The sequence below is a fragment of the Zonotrichia leucophrys genome, chromosome 3, assembly GCF_028769735.1.
Source record: "Zonotrichia leucophrys gambelii isolate GWCS_2022_RI chromosome 3, RI_Zleu_2.0, whole genome shotgun sequence".
Classification (NCBI taxonomy): domain Eukaryota; kingdom Metazoa; phylum Chordata; class Aves; order Passeriformes; family Passerellidae; genus Zonotrichia; species Zonotrichia leucophrys.
The window spans coordinates 10,499,047-10,519,371 of NC_088172.1; the positions used below are offsets into that span (position 1 = coordinate 10,499,047).

Sequence of the window (20,325 nt, forward strand, 5' to 3'; positions counted from 1 at the left end):
GGGAGCAAATACTGCAGAGGTAACCTTACTGAGCAGCACACAGCATCTTGGAAAGCTGAAACTTTTTACAAGAGGTAACAATAGCTTCACACACACTGGGATGGCTTTAAAAAAGTTGGGATCTAGCAGTAAGAAATGCTAAGTATCAGTAATGTAGCTGCGTTGCTGCTTTATATGGTATTGATTGTGTGGCTCTGCCATTGTGTTAGCTTCCACTGTCCAAGCATTCTTCTTGCTAATTGATGTCAATGAGCAGGAATGGTTCCAGAAAAAGACTCCAACCAACCAAAAAACCTACCTACCACAAAACCACAGTGCTTTGTAGCAAAAAACATGAAATAAAACAAAAGCTCCTCAGTCCATCTTTGTTATTCAGAAAGAGTTGAATGGCCTAAATTTGTACACAGAAAAAAGACTTCTGATGCCATAAGATTATTTAACAGATAAAGGCATATCATAGTCCAAGCAAGCAGCCTCTTTCTTGTATATTTATTTCTTAATTGTGCTCTCTCTGAGGATGACAGCAAGCACTGGTCATACTTTGTGCCTAGAGTGAGATCCTGGCTTCCCTGAGGTCTCCAACGCTCCTAACTCACAGCAACAGCTGCTGAGGGGAGGTCACAGAAAGCAGGTGTGACATTCTGGCCCAAACTAAGTTTATGCCAGAGAATACTCTGACTTCGTGAATTCAAAATTTCACTTTAAGTAAAAAATCTACCAAACTTCCCATGCTCAGCAGAAAAACAGAGGTGTTTTACTTGCACTGACTTTTTAGCTCTCTTTTTCTCATTTTTTCCAGTGAGATCCTGGAGTGGAGCTATATAGCACTGGCATCCTGCAAGCAGCACAGGAGAGAACAAACATGGGCTAAATAAGCAAATCTCACAGCAGAAGGCAAGGTCATTAATGGAACTGGGGTCATTCCTGTGGGAGAAAGTTTATTTCAGGAAAAACAGTAAGAAAAGGAATTACAAAAATTTATTTGTACATAAGGATTCTTTAATATGCTTAAAAATATTTCTGCTTTTAAATGAACCATGCTAACATTTCTTTTTAAGTGTTATTTAAGCAGAAATTAAGTTAATGAAGCTATTTTCAGGAGGGTTTCTCATTGTGTTATTGTAATAGTGAAGGGTATTTTTTCTATTTTCATTTTTTCCTGACTTGTGGCGTTCTTGGTCTTAATGCTGATAAGTTTATATAGGTGAGCAGTGTTAGCCTCCCATGTGCTAAATGTCATCCTGCCTCCTGCCCCTTTTCCTTCTATGGTTTTCCTTGCCTTGTCTCTCCAGTCTAGAGACAGCTGTCATCATGCAGGAAGGCAAAGGACTGGGGAGTTTGATGGGACAATTTTTGAACTCTAAGTGATGGCAATGACATAGACTGAGAAGTATTTAAGACTTCTGAATTGACTTCTGACACGAGAAATTATAGTAAGGTAGGGATCTGAGCAGTTATGATTACCTCAGTACTGCCTGGATCTAAAATGCAAGTAGAGAATGCTCTTTTACAAATATTAATGTTCATCTTTAATAAATCACAGGAGTGGAAGTCCTCCACTGAAAATACTACTTAAATTTTTATCATCTCCTACATAATAAAGTTAGATTATATTTAAAAAGGATATGCACACCTTTGCTATAGGCCAAGGTGAGTTTGTGTTAATGAAACTCTTGAGGAGACCTGGTCCAAAAGTAAATGGAAGGTCGTTATGTAGATGTAACTGAAAATTCTTATTTAACCATGTCTTCTGCAGGCAATGCTTGTGGAATATTCCTTTAAGTCCTCTGAACATAGAATTTGACTCATTTATTAATATCAGCCCAATTTACTTTGTGAACAATTTACGTAATTGTAAAATGTGTTGCAGTAGTGTAGCTCATTTTTGTAGTTAACTTTCAGCCATAAAAGGAGTATAAATATTTCTAAGTACATAAGATTACCTTATCTAAAGATATCTAAAAGCTGTGCTGGTCATAAAGTTTATTTAAACTGCTTAAAAGTCCACAGACTCTATAAAACCTTAAATCACACCCAGATTCAGTTCAGAAACTGAGGTGTCATGTTGAATTTAAGAACACTCTCACTCTAAAATCAAGAGAGAGAACAGTTAACCCCAAATCTGTATTTTCCAAGGGAAATTACACCTTTAGACATCTCAGTTGCCTCACATGACTTGCATTCAGGTTTCAGCCCACTTGCTGTTTGCTTACACGTGTAGACAGAAGCACAGCTCCCTTCTATAATTCCTTTGGCCTGAACTAACAATGCTTAAATCTGGATTTAAACTTGTGACTAAACTACTTTTGGGTTATTAACTCGGTGGTCTTCACACCGCAGGAACACAGAAAATCAAGTGAATGTGTGTATAATCCTGTGTCTTGCTGTAATTCAGAAGTGTGCTTGGATATAGACAGTTTCTTTCTTTGTGGACTGGTAACCCTTCTCCAGAGGTTTGCTGGGATGTGCCCCAGGCAGACATGGGATACACTCAGACTCCCACTGATTTATGCAGTAAAGCTCACGACTAGGGAGGACTCTGAAGGAGGCTTGCCAGATTTGTCATTTGGAACCAGGCTAGTCTAATTTGGCAGTCAAACCCAGGTTCTGATTGCAAGAAGTAATTCTGTGGGAATGATCAACCCTGTGTAACAGCAAATGTGTGCCTCATTTTTGGTTATGTATTCTTCTTACAGGCCTTCTGTGGTTAGCGGGCTTTTTTTTGTTTTTGTTTGTTTGATTTGTTTTTTCCCCACTCCTGCCAACAGGCTTAGTGTATTCTGTTTTAACCTTTTTTTTTTCTAATTTTGTTCTCCAGGCATCAAATCATCCCTTGAAGTAAACTTTGAAGTTCCCTAAAGACCTGTGAAGTATCTGCAACTTATCAACAGTTCCTTAAAGAAGTAACCTCTATTCTAAGTCCTGGGAAATGGAACAATATCCAAAGAGGAGAGACAAGCTCAATGTCACTGATGAATCTTTGAGCAACTCAGTCCTAGAACAGTTTGCAAGTTGTTATTTTTTAACAAATTTGACCTTTTATTTTTAACACATGAACTTCTTCACCCATAGGTTTGAAAGCATGTCAACCTATGATTGTTCATGCTAAAAAAATTGGACAAACACAATTTTATTACAAAAAAGTTGTTTCTTTGTGAAAAGTATCTCCCCTTGTAGAAGCCCAGAAGATAAAGAGCTGATGTGTATGTCTCATGCACTGATACGGGTGGAGCCAATCAAGGATTGTTGGAAATAATGCACTGTGAGAAAGAACAAGATGTGGCTGGAGAAAAGGGGGAAACATGGAGGTGAAGCAGCACTTTCCTGGGGAAAATGTCCTTGTTTGGACTCCTGGAGATACATGCAATGCAGTACAGCACTGGAATCAGGTGGAGAAACTGGCATGGACTAAGGGAGGATCAAAACCACCCAGGATCCCTGAAGCGCTTCTTTCCTGTGGTCCTTGAGAACATCTGCTGGGAAGGGGGGTGGGTGGAGCCCCTCCTTTCCCTCTCTTCTTTGGCATTACAACTTTTAACTATTAACTGTTTTATTATTCTCAAATATTAATTACTGTATCAATATTGATTACTGTTTCAATTTTTATCAGCACGAATCATACCTATTTACCACACCTCCAACCCATTTCCAGAAAAGTCAAGGAGAATGAATTGTACATGCTAACTGACTTACTAGAGAGAAAGAAACGTAACTCTAGGCCTACAAGGGCAACAAAAAAGCATCTCCACAAACTCTTGGAGCATCAGCTGGATCAACACTGGAGTCAGGACTGCCCTCGCTCCCTCCCTCCCTCCCTTCCTTCCTTCCTACCTCTCCTTCCTTCCTCTCCTTCCTCTTCATCATGTGCTTACCCTAGGAGGCAGAATGTGAAAATGTTCATCATGTAAAAATATAACCTCACTAAAGAGTTGCAGGGTGCCAGTCTAAGCTGTTTGAACATAGCTGGTTCCAGCATTAATAATTGGTTCCAACACAATTATTTGATGCCTAATTGGCAAGATTAAGTACACAGTTTGCTAACAAGATTTATCTGGGTTCCACTTACCAGGAAAGGGAAGAAACCAAAGCAGTTTGTAGCAACTCCAGGCTTCATCAAAATGGCATTTTCATGCTAAATCACTTGGCCTTGCTCCAAAATTAAATGTCTCCATTGTGTACAAACCAGTTTTGACATGCCAAAAATAAACAATGTAGAGATTGAGGCAAATGGTACTCTTGATACATTACATGGCTACATTTATTTTAAGAACCTTCCATTTATTTAAATAGTAGCCTTTCTAGGAGGTAGCACTGGAATTTTCATTCCTAGTAAACAGGAAAATTTGCGTGAATCGCAGTGCATAAACACACAAATAGTTGTGCAAACATGGCCTGATAGGTTCTCCCTTTGGACTGTCATCTTCTAGTAGTGCTGAAATCATCAGCTCCCAAAAATACATAAATACACAGGGTGATACAGACATTGATTGCAATATGTATAGGTCAGTAGGCTGGTTTAGAGGGCACGTGACAGCCAGATCTTTTTCTCTCTTTTTGCATGTACTTCAGTCTTCTAGCTGCAGTCTTTTAGACACTACTGAATTCATGGTTCTTTCACATTAGAGACCATAACAAGATAGCTCTAGGCTTACACATCAAGCTTACATAAAATCTACAAAACTACTTTCTTAAAAGTATAATGGTTAAACCTTGAGACTTTTACTCCTAGATGAGGGGAAAATAAAGTACGTGAATGCAGAGATACAGATTAAATAGGCACTTATTATGAATTTTTAGATTATTGTGCCTATTTATTCAGCAATAAATGTATATAAAATACTTGTCATTTTAATATTTCATTTTTATGTTGCTTGGCAGCACTGAAATAGCATAATAGTAAATAGATCTGCATGAACTCCAAATCCTGGATGGGTGAATATAATTGTAGCTACTGTGTGTTGATAAAACTGATGGTCACTATATATCAGTTAGTACGGCATATGCAAATTTAAAGAAGTTACTTTCTGAAAATTTGAAACTCTTTATAACTGGACCTAAAAAGTGGGTTATTTATCATAGTAGTATTCCATTTTTAAATACTATTTGGGCAAATTTGCTGGCTAGAAAGGATACAGCAGTAGGAGACACCGGCTGATACTGAGACTTGAGAACTCTTACATATATTTGTTACAATTTAAAATCTCTGCTTCATCTTGCTGAAGTTGCAAGAAAACAGGCATGGAGTGCTCTCTGAGCTGAAATAATTCTGCCCATTAAACCTGCAGGTTTATACAGCCTAATCTATTTGTAGGATTTTTAATTTTGCTGATATCTCTTTTTTTGCTCTTCAACTTCCTTTTCCTAATATTTGCACTGTATAAATTAACAAATTTCAATTTTATATTAAATTAACACATTTTACTGATTTATAGATGCTTTCAGACTGTGTGTAGGATTTTACTATATTCATGTAGAAATACTGGGCAAATTGCTACACTTCCCAGCAAAGCTGTCTAAAACCTGGCTATGACCTTTTCATTATGTATAATGACTTTTAAAAACAAATGGATACTTCAATCTAAAACAAGCCAGAAGACGTGCTTTCACTTGTTTTAGAAAATTGCCTTTCAGCTCTTCTTTTCCATAATCAGCTGTTTGACCACTTACTTTTTTCTTGTGCAATACCAAAGCCACCATAACGCATGTATTTTCTGCTTTACAGGTAGGGCAGATTCCATATGAAGGCAAGAAGAGGAAGAAGAACTGCGGTGAACTTTAATTTTTTTTTGGTGTATCTTTGGTTCATGAAACAATAGAACTTGTTGCAAGTTGTTTAGGGTATGGCAATATGTATATATATCGATACCCATAGGAAGAAAAGGGAAAGTGTGCCTTTCACTAGATAAGGAACATTTTATTGCTATTAATCTTAGCATTGTTTCTCTAAGCCTGGACTGATGTTTTACTGAATTCTACAAATCCAGAAGTATTTCAGGTTTGAATAACTTAGCTTGTGATTTTTTGAACTAAAACTTTAAAGAGTAGTATATACTACATTTCTCAGTATATACTGAGAAATGTATTTTTTTTGAATAATAACGAATGCTGTTCAAAGCATATGATACAGCTATACAGCTTTTGGCATGTTTGTGACTGGTAAATATAAGCAATATATCACAACATTGCTTTATTTACTTTGAAATGTGTATATTTTGAATTAAAATGCCACTATTAAAAATATGATACACATTAGAACCAGATAACATGAAACATTGTGAATGATTATATTTTTGAGATTGGGTTTATCAGTAGCATTGGAATCCAAGATAAAGAATGTACCTTTTTTTCTTTCTTTTTTTTTTTTTTTTTTTGGTTGCTGTACCATTATATTTACTACCAATTGGTTATTTTAGGACACATTGTAAAGTGTCAAAGAGTAGAGAAAAGGCCTGAGCAAAGACAACAAATACCACAAAACTATAATGGTAAGTATTCTGTCTGTATTTTTTTGGAGTTATTTTGGCCCCTCTACTGAAAATCTGAGAGCTGCTTAAGTATGCAGTAGAAGAAGTAGCAGTTGGGTTTTTTCCTTTTTGTCTCCAATAGCAGAAATGAAGTGACATCCAGCTTTTCTGTTGGCTTTGCTGCTTAGGAGTGCTCAGTATGTGTGCACATGCATATAAATAATTCCCTTTTTTATGTAGTTTTTGCCAAAGTGCCCTCATTTGAGTGACATTTTTGCTCCATTTACATCAATGTTAAAATTTCCATTAGCTTCCCCGGGGCTGGGATTCCACCTGTTTCGTCTAAGTTCACCATAGTTCAGTCTCATGTATTTAAAGGCATTTATATTTTAATTGCTTCAGTGGAATGCAGTTGTCGTGACCGGGAAATCTTGCAGAGGGCAGAAAGGATCATCTGGCAAGGAACAATGCCACATAAGGGCTTACTCAACAGAACAGAAACACTGAGCACTACATTCAGCGAGAAATTGCGTGGTAAGGGGCGTTTCAAATTAATCTCCTTTTACAAAACTTTTTTCAAGTAGGATACTGCTGCCTTTAAAGCCTTTTGTCCAAGTTTACAGCTTCATTCCTGCATGCGTGTTGTTGTAAGCAACAGTTTAAAACGTGGGTCTAACGAGATGGAGGCAAATCTGTTAACACCACGCAGAGAGCGAATTATGCAACTTGGCTGGTTTGGATAACTAATCATGACAAGAAAAGAAACAAAGGGTGAAAGTGAGTGTTAGCAATAAAGAAAAGTTTTATATAAAAAAAGTCAGTGCTTTAGCCCACTGATTCTCTCACCTTTTCCCTCTGCATCTTGCCTGCAACTGTAGTTGTAGTAAAAGCTGTTCAGTGGAGCAGTTTTGCCTTGGCACAGGAGATGGAATGTTCTCTGCATGTCTGTGCTAAGTATGGCTTCAAACCTAAATTTCTCTACTTTCTGCTTCTTGGTGTATTTTCCTTGACTATTTCCTGGATCCAGGTCTAATTCTGCCTTCTGTGTGCTTTAGCTAAACTCTGAGATAGCTGGAAAAATATGTTGCTGCAAAGAAAGTTGGGATATCATCCATTGGCTGCTGCTGCTTCAGCCTATCAGTTTTCCCAGTACTTCCCAGATCTAAAGCAGAAAAGACAATGTATAGACATTTTCTCTAGTGTGCATCAGTAACTGCAGGTGAGGAAGTGTTTGGGATTTCTAAGCTGTTACTGGGAACAACAGATACGACACCAGTTGTGGCTTTCCTTCCTATATTATGGGAGACACAGAGAAACCAGGTTTTGGAGGTCGTGACAGAGGTTTTTAAACAGTAAGGTTTTTCTTTTCCCCAATTTCCATGTCACTAGTCGTTCAAACTGGTTTTAATGATGTCAACAGTGTTGTCCATAAATACATATGATGGCAGTCCCTAATGTGGTGCTCCTCAACTAGTATAAATGCCTGTAATTCCTTTCATTTATGCGAACTGGAATAATCCTGTTTAGTTGAAGATGTGGCCCAGAGTACAGGAAGTGTATGTATTAGTCAGAGAAGGTTGTAGCAGTTTCTAATTCTTCTACTTATTGCTTTCATGCAGATGTAAAGTATTTTTTTAAGTTTACATGGTCCAAATAATGTATTTAGTTTTCTATTTGCAGTGTCAGTATTTTGCAAGGGAAGCAACATCCTTGCTTTACAGGCAATGAAGATCATATTTGGGTCTGGACCTTGAAGCATTAATGAAATTTTAAGAAGAAGAAATATTTCTTTAAAGGATAAACTGATTGTATGTGCAAACTCTTATGCAATTAAAATGCTTAGCAACTTCAGAGCTTATATTTGATTGAAATTAATTAGACTGTTTATATTCATGTAAAGTAGATGAATCCAGGTGTTTAGGACATGTAAAAAGAAGTAAAAAAAATAGAATCTTGTGGCTTATAAGAGCAATGAGAAATGCAGTTCTTCTCAAATTAAAAAAAAAGAAAGATGATGCCTTTTATTATGGGCAGGCTTTTCACAAAGGGTGTTTCAACTGAGGATCTCACAACTCTGAAATACAGAATTAGGGCTCAACACTGAGGCCTTTATCAAATGAACAGTCTGAAGGAGAAGAAGAATGCTCCGATGATTTGTCAGCTGTGGGATTGGGCTCTTGCACCTCACCCTGAGAGGTAAGACAGCTTTACTTTCTGTAATTTTCAGAATGAGCAAGCAAGAAGTGTGACTTGCCTAAAGTTACACCACAAGCCTGTGGCAAGCCGTGGAATAAAACACCCCAGCAGATGTGTACATAAGCTGCAATTTCATCTTTCTCTCGTGATTCTAAGTTGGGAAGAACAACAACTGTTTTGAAATTCAAACCAGGAAGATAATCATGTCTTTCCATGTGATTTGTTGGTTATACTGGCTAGTTATCTTGATTGAAATGAGGAAACACTGAGTAAACAAAATCTGCTGAGTGGGTGGGAGGAATTGGGGTATGGGAGCTAGGGGTAGAAGAAAGTTTACCCTATATATTTTCTGATCTGAAGACCAATTGGCTAAATTGATGTTAAGCTGATAAATTTTCATATGACCACCTTCCTTTTTTTTCTCCCGTTAGAATAATTCAACTAGAAAAAGGTAAAATATGTCTTGGATATAAATAAATAATATACTGAGGCCCTACTCTCTGTCTTCTATATATCTGTTTCTAGTTGTTTTACTTCTCTTTGTCCTTCTATCTGGTTCACATCTTTGAAGTGCAATTCAGAAAACTGCCACAAGCACACTTGGAGAACCTGACAAAAGTGCAGTTTGGCAAATTCAGCTAAGAGCCAGTGGCAGTGCTCAGTCTCACCATGCCATCGCAGACAGATGATATTACAAGTGCAAGAACATTCAGGTTTGTAAATGATAGATTTTAAAAGGCAGAACAAATTTCTGTAATTCACTGTGCATTACAGCATCAGTGCCATAAATAGGTGTACTCTCTTGGTTGCTTGCATGGCTGATTTTTAGATTTATGGTGAAGTATATAAAAGTATCTAAAATTAACGTATGCTTACACTTGAAAGATAAAAGCTAGTTTCTGCCAGTATAATAATGTACATAATTGGTTCTTCACAGCTAGAAACCAGATACTCTTTCATTCATGCATTCATACCACGGCTGTCTAATTTATGGAACTGCTGAGAGGGTGCTTTTAGAGAGGTAGGGGGAAGGAGAAAAAAACTCCAAACATTTCTTACATTGTTACCTGACTTGGGATGCACATATATAATTATGTAAAATCTGTGTCTGGGTGGCTGTTTGTTCTTTCCTGCAGAGTATTCTGTGCTCACTGAGTGGGAGGGTCACACTGTGAGACTAATAAGGACAGAGCTGCATCCCCCTCTACCACTCTTTGGAGACTCACTCTAGCAACTCCTCGGCACTACAGCAGCTCTGTACAGGCATTTTCAGTGCTTCTGGGGGACACACCAATAAAAAAATTAAAGGTAAGCCACTCACTATGTGTAGTCAATTATCTAAACATCTTACATGTGCACAGTTACACATGCTACACTATTCCTGGCTTGTTTTGAGGTGTTTTTGTTCAAGGGTTTTTGGTTTTGATTTCCAAAATTGTCATTTAAGTTTGTCATTGCTAATATTAACTATGTCTTATATAAACATGATGTATACCGTAAGTTTTTAACGTACCGTAATCAGCCTGTGCCATAGTATTCTGCTCATGATTGTGTAAATACATTGTATATGCTAGTGGGTGACAATAGGTGTACGCTAAGATATGCAAATAAAACCAGCCCTGCTAAATGAGCAGTCATTTACAAAACTGATTAAACTGTTGCGAATTGCCACTGTGCTGATTGTGCATATATTAACATGTAAAAGCCTACCTTGTAGCTGGCGCGCGTGCCGGTGGCCTGCCCGCAGCGGGAGGAGCGCGCTGGTGAGCGAGCAGCGGGCTCGGGCGGGCAGTGCCCGGCGGGGAGGGGGCACCGCGCCGCCCGCGGCCCTGGGGCACAGCCCGGCCCAGGCCCGGCCCCGTGGGGCCGATGCCGCCCCCGGCCGGGGCAGCCCTCACCTGCTGGCCCGGGCAGGTGCCGGTGCCGCCGCCGCCCCGGGGCTGCCCCGCTCGCAGGCGCCGCCGGCCGGGCGGGCTCCGGCCCCGCTCCGCCCCGGGGCTGCGGAGGAAGCGGCGGCGGCCGCCTGCACTCGCTCGCTGCCCGGGTCCCGGCGGCCGGGCAGGGGCCGCGGGAACGGGGCGGGCGGCGGAGGGAGCCCGGAGCCGGAGAGCGGCTCCGGCAGCGGGGCGGGGGCGCTGCCCGGCTGGGAGAGCTGCCCGCTCGCCTTCCCGCCCGGGGGCTGAGCCCTCCCTCCGGCAAGCGCGGCTCGATCCGAGGGACACGGCGCTGCCGGCTGGAGTCCGCGCTCCGGGGGCTCGCGTGGTGCGCGGGCGCTCCGGGGTGCGAGGGAGCGGAGCCTCCCGGAGCCGCCGGCGGGAGAGAACCCGAGCCCGGAGGTGCGGCGGCAGCAGCGAGGGGGTGGCGGTGCTGGTGGTCAGAGCCCTACTCAGGGCAGATGCTGGTGATCAGAGCCCTTCAGAAAAGCAGAGCTCCGGAGCGGCAGCTCTGCTGAGTTCCCGATGCCTGCTTGTAAAGCAGGTGCAGGAAATTAAATGATAATTCATTTGAACATGTATTCGCTTTGCTGCTGGTGGGCAGGCTAGAAAAGTTAATCATGATGTAGTTGCTGTCAGCATATGACAGAATAGCTTTCATGATAAATAAGGTGCCTTGTGAAAATAATTATAACAATTGCATCTTAGGTATGTGATTTCCTTTTCTTACAGAAGATGTGATTACAAAAATATTAGATATTTTCTGTGTTTCATTAAATTCATGTGTGTTTATACCTAGCAGTTGGCTTAGAAAGAAGCTTTTGTCCTCTAATGACAGTACCAGTTTGTGTTGTTGAAGCCTGTACTTTTGTGAGATTTAAACTAGAAATTCAGTATAGGCTGCTCTAGGAACTTTGCAAGGTGGAGAAATACTGCATTTTGGTTTCTTTTGTGGTTAAACAATTGCATGTTGCCTTTGTTCCATTTGAGGACTACCTTAGCAGTCACTGTAAGTGTTGTGACACCAAACAGTTTAACTAATATATTGAATTTTGAAAAATAATTTGCTGAGAAATATAAAAGAAAATTAGTAATTACTAATGAAATGAACATTCAGTGCCTTTAAAATTAATATCTCCAAGTTAGTATTTCTAAGGTGCTACTTTTGCATTCATTAATAAAGGACTAAAAAGGAGTATATTTATCATTTATTTCCAAAGTGGCATAAATCTTTTTTGTAGCTCCTTAAACAGATAAATTATACACTTGTATATGACTAGCAACTTCCTATTCACAGTTTAGAAGTTCTTGTTTGCAGCATTCTGACAACGTGAGGTGAGAAGAATAAGATGAGATTGTTCTGAATATGCTTATTTTTTGTTTCAGATTTGTAGCTGTTTGTTCACATGTGTCCAGGGGGAGATGAAGTACATTGGATCCTGCATAGTTTGGCTTTGTATGGCAGTCTTCCTCCTTCCTGCTTCTACTTCTCTGGCTGTCAGTGACCACACAGGTACTTCCATTTTTCTTGTCCATCAGAGGTGTAAATCTCAGTACTGAAAAATTTTTAGCAAATAACAAGAGGATATAGAAAATAAACAATATGAACAAATAAAATTGTACAACATTGTTTTAATCTCTTTTCTGAAATGAACTGAGTTTGAAGCAGTTCCAGAGCAGCCTTTTTGCTTCCTGTGCTTGGTAGATTCATGTTTGAAGGTAATTGTAGTTCCTAGGAGTTTCATTTTGTACTTTTCTTTTCCTACCATACAAAACAAGATTATGAATCAGAGTTTGCAAAACTTTTGTGAACAAAATCATGTGGCTTTATTAGTGCAGACCAGTTATCACATTAACCTAAACAGTCTAATGCTCATGTTAACTGCACCTCTACTTAATCCCTAAACTGGGTTATATATTTCACACAGAGAGAAAAAAACCCTTTTTTTCATAAGAAGATGGAGGAAAGAAATAAAAAGATATTGTTTAACTTAAAAGCTGTTTCCCATCTTCTGCAAATTTTCTCATATTTCTCTGTTTCCTCTTTCTTTTACTTTCCACATGTTATCTAGTGTTCTCACTTAAACTCTACATTAACTCTCCAGAATGTGGCAAATTCTGTCTTAAAGACACATCATATGTGCTTGTCAAATATGGAACATTAGTTTATAGAATTACTCAGCCTCAGCAAGTACTTCAACTTATTATAATTTTCTACAATTATTAGCAAGGAGAACATGTTTATTGCTATTTAAATTGACTTGGGCTTTTTCTCAAAAATAAAATTAACTCTTAGTAACGTTGCTCCTTTCCAGAAATCTTATGAAAGATAATAGAAACTATACACACAACAACAACAACTTTGAATTTCAATAACTCATTTATAACGCAGGCCCAAGAAATTTAAAAGTCCATGACTAGGAAAATAATCCTTTTACTACCCTTGGAAAATATAAACAGTAATAATGAATAAATAATAAGTGTAATGTGTGGGCTCTGAGGTAATAATAATGCATTGTGAAGAGCCAGAATTTAAGTCAAAGTCTTTTTCCCCTTGTATTTTAGGGCAGTGAGGCTAAGTGCTCTGCTGATGAATTATTCTTAACCCCTCTGAGAGAGCAAGCCTACATCATAACTGTGAAATCATTCTGTCTGAAAGAAGATAAATAGGTTTTATTCTGTCATTGCTAGGTAGTGGGTTGCAGAAGGGAAGTTTTTAAAGTGCTAAAATAGTGCGAGTACGGAAGGTTCCCAAGTGATATAGACTGAAAACTGTTAACACAAAATTCCAGGAAGCATTGTCTCTTTTCTTTTATATTTTTTTTTCCTAGTGAAATGATGCCTTAGTAAAAGTTGGGCCAGCCACAGAAGATGTGTCAGGTACTCTGAACTGTGAATAAACAGTGTATCTGAACTGAGGAGTACATTCTGTTAGAAGTTTGTAGCTAAGCAGCCCATGGTGAAGTTGCAGTTTTCCTTAGCCTGATTGCCACAAATAGATCAAATATGGGTCCAATTGAACTGTGAGGAAGAAAAGGAGAGGTTGAACCTCTCCTGGAAATAACTGAGGGTGTGCACTTGAAAGAGGCTTCTTTGGTTTGTGGAGGTACAGGCAGATGGTGAGCAATAACAAGCTGATAGCTGCCAGCTTGAGCGGCTCTGCCAACAGCAGGTGTGTGAGTTAAGCCCAGAGATAAACTCCAGTTGATAAGAGGAAAGAGACTCTAGTAGAGTTTGCATTGAAAAAAGAAATGTGAGTTATAGACCAGAAAGCAGGAGTTGGGAATGGAACCAGAAGTGGAGCAGTGGTAAAAGCGGTACAGATACTTCTGCCAACCTTTTGTTACTCCCCTCTGTTCAGCTGAACTGAGTCCTCTGTGTGGCAAAGTTGTCTTGCTCCAGTTTTATAATTTGTATGCAGGTGAATGTGTTACAGATTTGAAATCTGCTTTCTTCATGGACAGAGTAATATCTAAAAGTTTGGGGGTTTTTTTCCTGTATTGTATTCAGTTATTCTTTCTTGGGCCTTTGTTCCCTCCCATGTACAAGTTCTGTTTAAATCAGCATCTGTCCTTCAGTATTTGCCCAGACAATCTTTTTTTTAACAACATATGCATAGCATTTATTTCTCTGGGCTAAAATGGAAACTTTTCCAGCAAAGCGCATTTAGGTAGGATCTGAAATTATTATATTTACATCTTGATATTTCTCACCCAATCTACTTGAATGTAAAGGAATGGCTTCAAATACATGGAAAAGTGCAGACTAGAATTAATTTGAGGGTGGTGAGAGAAGGAAGTGTGTTAGGGGAAGGAGTGATTTGAGCTTTCTGAGCAGACATGCTGAATATACTTTGACTTATTCATTGGACCAATATTGTAATGAATAAATACCAGAATTGAAAAAAGAGTCAGAGGCTGAGAGAGTATGCTGGATCTTCTTGGAGCAGTCCTCCTTAGGCTCTGAGGGTGCCAGTAAGCATTAGATTCACATAGAAGATTTCTTTCCGTGGTCATGTTTTGATATGCTTCGTGTTCATTAGAAGGAAGCACTCGCTTCCCATTATGGGGTATATCAAATCTGAGGGGAGAGAGTTCAGGAGTTTTCCAGAGGCATATTTTTGATCTGACTGCAAGCATACTTTCTTCATGTTGTCAACTTATTATTATTGGGAATATTTGGAGTTTGAGTGTGGACGTTAGCTCTTTCTGTAGTGACATGTGAAGTTCTAACTTGATCATTCCTGACAGTTTTATATTAAGAATATTACTATTCGGTCTCATTCTCAGATCATTGCTTCTTTTTCAACTTTCTTTTACAATTACAGTTTTTTAAGCTGCTTGCTAATCCATGAAAAATGTAGTATAAACAGAGTGCTGGGACTAATAGGCATGGTGAATTTTCCTTGTCTTTTGACATGGAACATGCTGTGAAAAGTATTGGCTATGGATCATGATTTTAGATAGGCGCTTTCGCCCAAATACAGTGAGTGATTTCAAGTATGCAAATCAGTTCAGCTTTTTGGTTTTAATGTTTTAGTACAGCTAGATACTTCTCCAAATCAATATAATGACCCTACAGTATCTCTCATATACAATGTCTTCATTTTCCTGATGTTCCCATCTGACCTGGCCTTGAATGTTTCCAGGGATGGGCCATCTACCACATCTCTGGGCAACTTATTCCAGCATTTCACCACCATTATTGTCAAGTCCAGTCTAAATCTAACTTCTTTTATTTAAAACCATTAGCCCTTGTCCTGTCACAACAGGTCCTGATGACAAGTCTGTACCCATCTTTCTTACAGGCCCACTGGCTAGAAGGATGTAGTAAGGTACCCCTGGAGCCTTCTCTTCTCCAGGCTGAAAACCTTAGCTCTCAGGAGAGATGCCCCAGCTCTCTGATTGTTTTTGTGGCCTTCCTTTGCACCTGTTCCAGCAGGTCCACGTCTTTCTTGTGCTGGGGCCCTGGAGTTGGATGCAGTAGTCAGGGTGGGGTGAGAGCTGATGGGCAGAATCACTTCTCTTGGTCTGTTAGCCATGCTTTTTTAGATGTAGCCCAGGATATGATTGGCTTTCTGGGATGTGAGCACACATTGTCAGCTCATCTCCAGCTTTGCTGTGGTGTGTTCTTAAGTTCGTTAGTTTGTTCCCCCCATTTTCTGTATTACTTCCTGCTGCTACCCTGCCAGTTATGTTGCTATGGAAATGAAACTGCTCTTTCTTTGGTTTCTCTTATAAAGTGAAAGTTGTTTCCTCCTTGGGTCAGTCAATCACTCTTTTTCTCCTCCCAGGTTTCGAGAATTTTCCTTTCTCTGGGAGGTATGGTTGGCTGTAGCCCCGGAGCCCCTCCTATGATTTATAACAGTTGGTTACTTTAGTGTATCAGTTATGTTTCGTACCTCCAAATATGTATTTCTATTAGATAGCCGGGTTTCCCTGCCTTCTTCCCCCCTTTTCCCTTAAAACCCTCTCCTGCCCCTTGTTCGGGGCCATTTGCTGGGTGTTTCCCCTCCTTTGTTGGTTCTTCTGTAATAAACCGACAGTTTACCCCCAGCAAGTGGTCGCCTCCTAATTCGTCTCTCACCGCGCTGCTCCAAGCTAACACCCAGCTCAGCCCGAGGCCAAAGCCGCCGAGGGGGGCTGTTTTCTGATGCGCAGGGGCCCTGGCCTTCGCCCCTCACCAGATAGCCGGATTCCAGGGCCGTTCACGCCCCCGCGCACAGCTTTTCATCCATCAGTATTCTCAAAGCCTTCTTGTCAGGGCTGCTCTCAATTCCTTCAACCCTCAGCCTGTTTTGATGTTCAGTATTGCCCAGGTGCAGCATCTCATGAGGTTGTTGAACCTCACAAAATTCCTATGAGCCAAATTCTCAAACTTGTCCAGGTCCCTCTGGATGCCATCCTGTCCTTCAGGTGTGTCAACTGCACCACTCTTGGTGGTGCTTGGAGCTTGGTGTCATCTGCAAATGTGCTGAGGGTGCACTCAATCCCTTCATCTATGTCATTAATTAATTAAATAAGATTGATCCCAAACGGGACACCACTTGCCACTGTTTTCCATCTGGAGATTGAGGAGTTGACCACTCCCCTCTGGATGTGACTGTCCAACCAATTAATCATTCTCTGAGCAGTCCACACAGGAAATCCCAACCTCTACAATTCAGAGATATTGTGGGGACCATGTCAAAGGCCTTGCAGAAATCCAGATGACATGCATAGCTCTTCCCTTGTCCACTGATGCAGTCACTCCATTGTGCAAGGCCACTGAGTTAGTATGCAAGACTTGCCCTTGGTGAAGTGGTGCTGGTTGTCTCAATGAAGTTGAGAGGTGTGTTGAATGTGTTCAAGTTGAGAAGTTGAAGTTGAGTGGTGCTGGTTGTCTCAAGTAGTATGAAGACCTGCTTTTCACTACTTACTTCACTACTTCACTGCTACTTTCACTACTTTCTCTCTTCTTCGTGGGAGAATATAGTTCCCCAGGGGCCTAGTGTGAATATCCTAATCCTTGAACTCTGTTTCTTGGATTTCTTATTTCTGCCTGCCAATGCTGTTACGTTACTTCATAACCATCTAAATAGTCACCAGACTTGAAGTTGACTTCTTTACTGTATCCCATTCCCTTTGTTCTTCCCACCCTTGTCTTAATTAACATATACATTTTAATGTATTATAATCTTCTTTACAGAGTAAAATAACAGAATACAAAAAAATCACATGCCTGTATACTTGAGGCTAGAGATATGTAAGAAATCTGAATTCTTGACCTTGAAAGCAAGCCAGCTGGATCTGCTGATTTTCATTATGAATATGTTTGAGGTGGGCTTACTGGATATCATTGCTGATATTTGCAAGTGTGTGGCTAGCTCTGAAGAGGTTGCCTGTATCTGTGTGTTTATGAAGCCTGATCCATGTATGGGAAGTATGAGAAAAATCTTAGCTAATATGGGTTTCTGTCTGAAGCTCGAGTTGACACAGGACATGGATATACATTAGGTTGGGCTTTGGTGTTTGGCCACATTCATTGGTGTGGTCATGGCTACTGATGGAAGCTTCAGTGCCTTTGCAATGTGCATGTCAGTGGTGGTAGATGGCAGCCAAAAACTTCACCTGAATGTGAAGTTTGATTATAAAGTGGCAGATGGGTACTTGTGATGTGAATCTAGCCATTACAGGTTACAGTAATCTGGAGAAGCCAAGACTGCCCATTGGAAGTTTCAGTTCCCGCTCAGGAAGTGCACACAAGAGATATCTATCTGTAAGAGGGAGACTGAGGCACACACCACAGTCTCTTTTGTCCTTGTTTGCATGGAATGGAAAGCTGAGCATGGTGCCTAGATGGAAGTTGCAGTGTGCTTCAACAGGTGTCCTGATCATTCCAGGAATTTGGAAGGCGCCATTACATGTTGCAACAGATATGTCTAAATGCAATGGCTTTTCTTTTTTTTTTTTTAACTATGCTATTAGAAAAAAAACCCAAAAAATTCTTATTAATCTTAGTAATGAGGGAGATGACAATGATCTGTGATGTACCTCCTTGGTCTGAATAAATAAATATTTTCAAGATTATTGGATTGATTTTATATTAATAAGCTCATAGCTAGAACTCATTGATTTATAAAGATCCAGGCCAACTTTTTTTTATGGATAGGTAAAGATATCATTAATTTAAAGATACGTTAACTTGACCTATGATATCATTGGTTTAATATGAATTTTTTATTTCAGTCTATGCAGATGCAGTTTTATCATGTGCAGGGCAATCTAGTGCATAAATGTAAGCTTATTCTTCTTACTATTTCATGAATTTTATAATAATGTATTTTAACAGGCCAGGTAGATTCATGGTTTCCCACTGGATTAACAGCAAGTGTTTATTTTGTTCTTTTACTTTCCTGAATATCTTCATGTAGACCTTGTCGTTCAGCTGCCCACACGTTGAATGGGCAAACTGCCTGTTTTGTCTCAGGCTAAAGAAAATTTAAGGATCTGCTAGCAGTCAAAAAATTGTGGGAGAGGTTAACTATACAAGCTGTAACTGCAGAAAGAGTTTTCATCACTCTATAGTAATGAAAGTTGTCAGTCTTGGTATGGAGGGAGTTTGATCTTGTTATTTGAGAGTTTTCCCTTAGCTCTCTGGTAGAAGGAATAGCACTTTACTAAAGGAGTGCAATAGAAGATTCGTGTAACTCTTTCAGTTCTTTTGGGGATGTGGAATACAAATAAATAACTAACACTTGAATGGCCTGTCTATGCTGTGACTCTTGTGCCACTGATAAAAATAGGTCCACGGTCCAGTCTGTGGCATGTGAGGAATCATCGCTATCATCTGGATAGCACAAAAATTAAGGCTTGAGTCTTTATTTGGAAGAAAGTGGCTGTGGGGAATAGGCTCAAACTTTCTAGTCTTTCACTGCTCAATGCTCGTTTAAGTTAATGTTGGGAAAAAAAAAAAAAGCACACTTGTGTCCCAAGTTCTCAAAAGCTTACATCAGTTTAGGGTAAAATCTGCAATAAATACTCTTTGTCTGCTCTTATAAGTACTGCCAAGAATTTAACCAAAAAGAGAATCTACCTTGAAATTTATTGAATATTTTTGAAAAAGGCCCTTAGGAAACCTGTTGATTTAAGAAAAAGCATCTGTCCATGTATGTCTGACATTCTTTTGTGACTTCAGCCATAAATGGCTTCCTTTATGTCAGCTTATTTCTTAGAGCTATAGTTATGTAAATGTACCTTAACAGCATTCATTAGTTTAGAGTGGCTGTGTATAGAATTCTATAGTTCAATAATCTGTATTTGATTGAAGCTTGAGATTTGTAAACTAAAGGGTATCTAAGGTGAACCTGTTTCTGTGCCATGTGTGTGTACATCAACTGGTGTATTGAAATTGCTATGTTACTGTGTAATTCCAGCAAATGCTTTTCTCACTGTATAAAACTTCCTGCTAACCAAGAATGATGAAAGATTTCACTTCAGAGTTTTCAACATGAATATTCTTTACAGTTTGGTGTCTTTTCTAGGGAATGGGAATTTACAGAGTTTTTCGTGCATATATTTCATCTCTTTTATCATGAAACTCTATCTGTACAGGGAAAAACATGCATATCCACGTATTTATGGATCTATATGAGGGAAAGAAAAAATTTATTCTCTGAGAGCCTTAGAAGTAAATTAATTTATCTGTGATATTTCTTGTAGTAGTCAATTGTTAGTTGTAACTGTAATTTTGCATGTGAAGCACATGGAACTTAATGAATCTTACAAAAAAAAAAAGTGTTTCATCCAGTCTGTTCTTTAAATAGTTGACATAGCTTTCATTAAACATATTATCAGGGCGTGTCTTTATGTCTGTATTATATGATATATTGTCACTTTTACTAGTTATTTCCAATTAGTCATTCTTAATTGAGATCAAATTTGAAATATATTTAATAGCATTTAAGAGTTTTGAAGGAAAATATGCTCTCTACATAATTACAGAATGAATGACAAATTTCACATGCTTTAAGATTACAAATATAGCTATTTTTAATACCAATGTTTGGTCTGGATGCTCTCATGAAACATTCAAATATAGATAATTTCCAGGTTAATGGTAGGGCATTCCTTACTTTTTTAATTGAACTAATGGTTCAGAAAGTGCCTTGACCTTCACTGCTCAGCAGCTTCAGATACACCTTGGACATCTTTTCAGTTGCATTAGCTCACAAAGCTCTGTGCTTGATAAGC

The 20,325-nt window shown here is 39.3% G+C and overlaps 1 protein-coding gene across 5 annotated transcripts in view; it reads left to right on the forward strand.

Annotated features, from left to right (window-relative positions):
• Positions 1 to 9,846: 9,846 nt before the first annotated feature.
• Positions 9,847 to 20,325, forward strand: part of COL19A1 (collagen type XIX alpha 1 chain) — a 172,947-nt gene continuing 162,468 nt past the window's right edge. For 4 of the 5 annotated variants that reach the window (XM_064707334.1, XM_064707337.1, XM_064707336.1 and 1 more), the window contains exons 1-2: positions 9,847 to 9,968; positions 11,981 to 12,107. In XM_064707334.1, the coding sequence (XP_064563404.1) occupies positions 12,017 to 12,107 (91 nt within the window). In that variant the 5' untranslated portion in view covers positions 9,847 to 9,968; positions 11,981 to 12,016. Of the gene's footprint in view, positions 9,969 to 10,932; positions 10,997 to 11,980; positions 12,108 to 20,325 lie in introns of those variants that run through there. The other variant, XM_064707335.1, reaches the window with a different exon arrangement.